Below are 4,403 nucleotides of genomic sequence, written 5' to 3'. Positions count from 1 at the left end.
TCGCTGAGGGAACAACGAGCGTGGCGCTGTGCAGGCCGGGAAATGCAGTCCGTGTCTGCCCCCGAGAGCGAGAGCGAGGCCGAGGCGGGTTCCCCCCCCGCGTGGAGCTGCGCGACGCCGCACTACAAGCCCCATGGTCCCCCGCGGCAGGCCGCCGAGCCCCACTATAACTTCCGGGCCGAGGCCGCGCCTGCGCTAGCCCGGGCGGAGGCAGAGGAGGCCGCCATGCCGCTGCGCTCCCGCCTCTACAGCGTGTTCTTCCGCCGCACCTCCGCCTTCGCGCTCACCGTCGCGCTGGGGGCCGTGCTCTTCGAGCGCGCCTTCGACCAGGGCGCCGACGCGTTCTACGAGCGCCTCAACCGCGGGGTGAGGGCGCGGGCCGGGCGGGGCCGGGCGGGGCGGCCCAAGGTCAGGCCGGCCCGTGCGCTACGCGAGGCCCCGGCCGCCCGCATCCCCGGGCCGCGGCGCCGCCTGCCCTGGGCCTGGCCGGTGACGCTCTGCCCCGCCCCGGGGCGCGGGGGGCTGCGCGGGGAGGCCGCGGCCCCGGGCTCGCTCCGGGCTCGCCCCCGTGGCCGCGGTGGGGCACGGGCGGGGGGTCCCGCACGCTCGTGTCCCGGACTCCCCGGGTCTCCCCGGCTCAAAGCGGGGCGCCGTCCCCGGGTCTCCCCGGCTCAAAGCGGGGCGCCGTCCCCGGGTCTCCCCGGCTCAAAGCGGGGCGCCGTCCCCGGGTCTCCCCGGCTCAAAGCGGGGCGCCGTCCCCGGGTCTCCCCGGCTCAAAGCGGGGCGCCGTCCCCGGGTCTCCCCGGCTCAAAGCGGGGCGCCGTCCCCGGGTCTCCCCGGCTCAAAGCGGGGCGCCGTCCCCGTTTCCGCCCCCGACCCCAGGGGCCCCCTCGGGGACCGAACTCCCAACCCTGGGTTTCGCGGGCCCGCGCTCAAACCACCGACCCCCCCCCCCCGGGCTTCCCAAGCCGCCTTGGCCCTAAGGGGAGACGGTCAGAGACATTGTGGCGTCGGGGGCGTGACCCAAGGACTGAATTTCCTGCTTCTCGGATGCTCCGGTTTCCGATTTACGGGCGGCTGCAGCTTGCGGGCAGCGTGGGCCGGGGACGTGCTGCCCGTCTGCAGGGCTGTCCCAAGCCGTCTGCATTCGCCGCAGCAGGAGATGAGAGGCATCCAGTCATTACTGGAAAAAGAAAAGGGGTACTTGTGGCACCTTAGAGAAACCTGCCATTATTGTAGTTAAGTTGCATCTATGGACAGGAAAATCCTAATTAATGCTTGGATTCCATGGCAATAAGTGATACACACATTACCTGATCCTCCAGTGATCTGTAACTGTCCCCTTAGCATACCAAGTTGTGATTTAAAAAAGTATGTATTTTAACTCTAAAAGCATCCAGAGTTTGTGCAAAATACAAAATTACAGCCAAATATAAAGTGTGTATGATTTGCACATTTCCTTGTTCCTTCCAGGAGTTTGGAGCCAGATGAAATTTCTGATATCCAACTGGAATCATGTATTTCTTTAGCTACTTTCTTAATTGAGCAATTCAGTTAATTTTTAGGGTATTTTTGTCATCTAGGGATGTATGCTGACTTTTCCTCTTTTAAAGAGGCTATGATCCTGTCTAGGCCAGGCATTAGAAATGCTCTGATACTTTCTGCCCACAAACAGGAATCTTACAAGTATTTATTGTACCAGTTGGTTGTGATGGTTGGGCCAAAGACCTTGTTTTGGGTCCAGCTTGAATCTGTGTTGACTACAGTGGCTTTTCCTTAGTGTGAATGGGGAGCCAGAAGCTGCAATGCTTTGGTGTTTCTTAACCTGTAAGGCTACAGAGTAGGGCAGCAATAGGAACCTGCAAAGTTGTATGATCCTAGACTGCCTCCCTATAAAAATACACTTGAAAGCTACCTACATTCCCTTCCTGCTACTGAGTGGCTTACCTAATGCAGATCCTGAGTACGGGGCCCCAGGCTGAGGCATCCGTGCACTGCTCCAGGCTCTTGTGGCACTCACCTGGGAAAATACATGTGGCAAAGAGGCATCAATAGATGCTTCTGCTCCAAGTATCATACTCTCCTCTGGTGACTGGGTACAGGGGGGCCATAGAACAAAAGAGCAAAGCTACTATAAAAATATTAAGCAAAATACAGAAAAGGGTGTGTGAATAGAAGGAAGAAATGGCAGCAAGTATGCTGGGACTTGAGAGGAAGGGGACCTGGTCTCATTCTGCCAGTCCACTGCAAGAGGCAGCTTCATGAACAGTGCAGTTCTCCCTCTTGAAGTTACCCCAGAACTCTTGTTTCAAGTGTGTGCTGTGACTTGTGGAATAAGTGCTTTGGTATTCCTGGAGTGCTCTGGTCTGGCTAGGTAAGGCATTGTGTGGATGTGCCAAAGTGGTCACCCAAACAAATGCCACTAGGATATGCTGTCAAGGGCAAGACCCCAAATGGGACAGCAATGGCAGGAAACTTCAGTGTGTTCCTCACTGGTAGGCATTCCCTTTGGCTGAAAGTAAAAAATTCAGCCCATCATCACTGGGACACATACATAAGACTTCTTGCTTCTGTTTTTTCAAATGCAGAAACTGTGGAAACACATCAAGCACAAGTATGAGACCCAAGAAAAATGAAGTGAGAGCTGCAGGAGCCGTGCAGGGGTGTCTGTATCCCCTTGTGCAAACTCTTCAGTTGCCCAATACCAGTTACCAAGAATGAAAATGGGCTTCTGACTGAAGAAATCTGAGCCGGAGTACATCACCAGCTTCATCTGTGGAAGAAACCTTGATGGACTTTAGGATTTACTCCTGTTGTGTTAAAACGTCCTGTTAAACTAATAAACGCACTAAGCTATACCTCTTGTGCTTACATGTTCAGTTAACTTCCCCTGTGCTCCATATGTAAATAAGGGTTTATTGTTAACTACAAGATGCAGGGCTCTAAATTAGCGTGGCATATAAAGCCTTATTCCTGTGGCACTAGTATGGAAATCATAAGTGGTTTGTTTTTAGTGTAAGCTAAAAAGTGGAAGCACATATACAGCTGAAGGCCTTTGTCAATATTTATTGCTTCTGCCTGGTAAATGTTCCAATTTATAACTCAGACCAATGTACAGACAGGAGCAATAGCCTTTAATAGGCAGGCAATAGCTAGCCAATCTCTCTAACCAGAAATGGTATCTCCAAATGTTCTTAATGCACTTTATTTATTTAAAAGTTATTCCTCCAGCATTCAAACCCATCTTTTACTTAGCTCTTGGTTGTACTCAGCACTTTAGTCTCTTTGTTTAAACAACTTGTTTTCTACAGTAAGTAGTAATCAAATTACCTGGTTTTGGGGCTGTATCTTTGTTAATGTCAGACAAACCATCTTGCCTTTGCTTGCTGACAAATAATATGCACTTGTTCAGCAAGATGGCTGCCTCAGTCGTATTGATTTTAATTAAAATCTTAATTTTTAAATATCCTTCACTGTTCAGTGAGAAGTGCTGCTTTGTGCTCAGACAGCTGGCCTGAGCTGCACTTTAAAAACAAAGAAAAAAACCCTGGGGAAGAAGGGCTAAAATGAAGGGGTTGTAAATAGGATGTACAGCTGGTGTATTCTACTCACATCTGTGAGCACTATAAGCTCTTGAAAAGAGACTAACTCATTTTAAATATAGTGTTGGACTGGAGCTCTGCATTAGCATGCTGGGAGGGCTGTAGCGATTGGGTCTTAAGCGTTCTGATCAGCCTTTTCCGCTTACGTGAGGAGTATGCTGGAGTGGGGTGCAGGCGGTGGCGTCTTTTGCTGTTTGATACAAACATAAGGTGCTAAACAGATAGTGCCTGCCCTGGGAGCATAAAGCTAAATATCATCATGGGGGACTGGTAAAAAGCAAGCAACGGGAAGGGACATAGCTACAGTCTCACTATAGTATTGCCATGTCTATACAGCAGCAGGCAAAACATTTCCCAGAATAGGTAGACTACCATGCTATGAGCCTGTAGCAGGGGTGTTAGGTGGGATTGTATGCAAGCAGCTAGCCCAAGCTGCCCTGCTTTGTTTTGTGTCAGGGTGCTATTCTTAGCCTGCTAGGTGGAGCAGCACTAGTGCCTTTGTAGTGGGAAGCACTCTCATCCTAACTCAATAGCAGTGCCATCAGTTCCCATGACCCCTTGCTGCCTATTTCCAAAAACCCTCTTCCTTCACAGGAATTGAAGTTACAAAGCATTATCTAACTACCTGATTCCTTTAAAAGTAGAAAAGTGGGAATCTGGTTTTAGTGCATGGGGATGATGGAAAACAGCTACCTCCTGTCCATCCAGTGCAGTACTGTACAAACCAAGCTGCCTGCCAGTCGTACGCAGCTTACACTTGAACTGTCTTTCTACTTGTTACATTTCCACTAATAATGTGCA

At 51.5% G+C, this 4,403-nt stretch overlaps 1 protein-coding gene across 1 annotated transcript; it reads left to right on the top strand.

Annotated features, from left to right (window-relative positions):
- Positions 1–27: 27 nt before the first annotated feature.
- Positions 28–2,858, top strand: UQCR10 (ubiquinol-cytochrome c reductase, complex III subunit X). Its single transcript, XM_077834809.1, has 2 exons — positions 28–366; positions 2,589–2,858. Exons 1-2 carry the CDS (start codon positions 43–45, stop codon positions 2,634–2,636), a joined length of 372 nt encoding a protein of 123 aa, XP_077690935.1. The 5' UTR covers positions 28–42; the 3' UTR covers positions 2,637–2,858.
- The last annotated feature ends 1,545 nt before the right edge of the window (positions 2,859–4,403 follow it).

This window comes from Eretmochelys imbricata, chromosome 15, assembly GCF_965152235.1.
Source record: "Eretmochelys imbricata isolate rEreImb1 chromosome 15, rEreImb1.hap1, whole genome shotgun sequence".
NCBI classification, from domain to species: Eukaryota; Metazoa; Chordata; order Testudines; family Cheloniidae; genus Eretmochelys; species Eretmochelys imbricata.
Note: the sequence above shows the minus strand (reverse complement) of the source record. Positions and strands in the feature narration are given on the sequence as shown.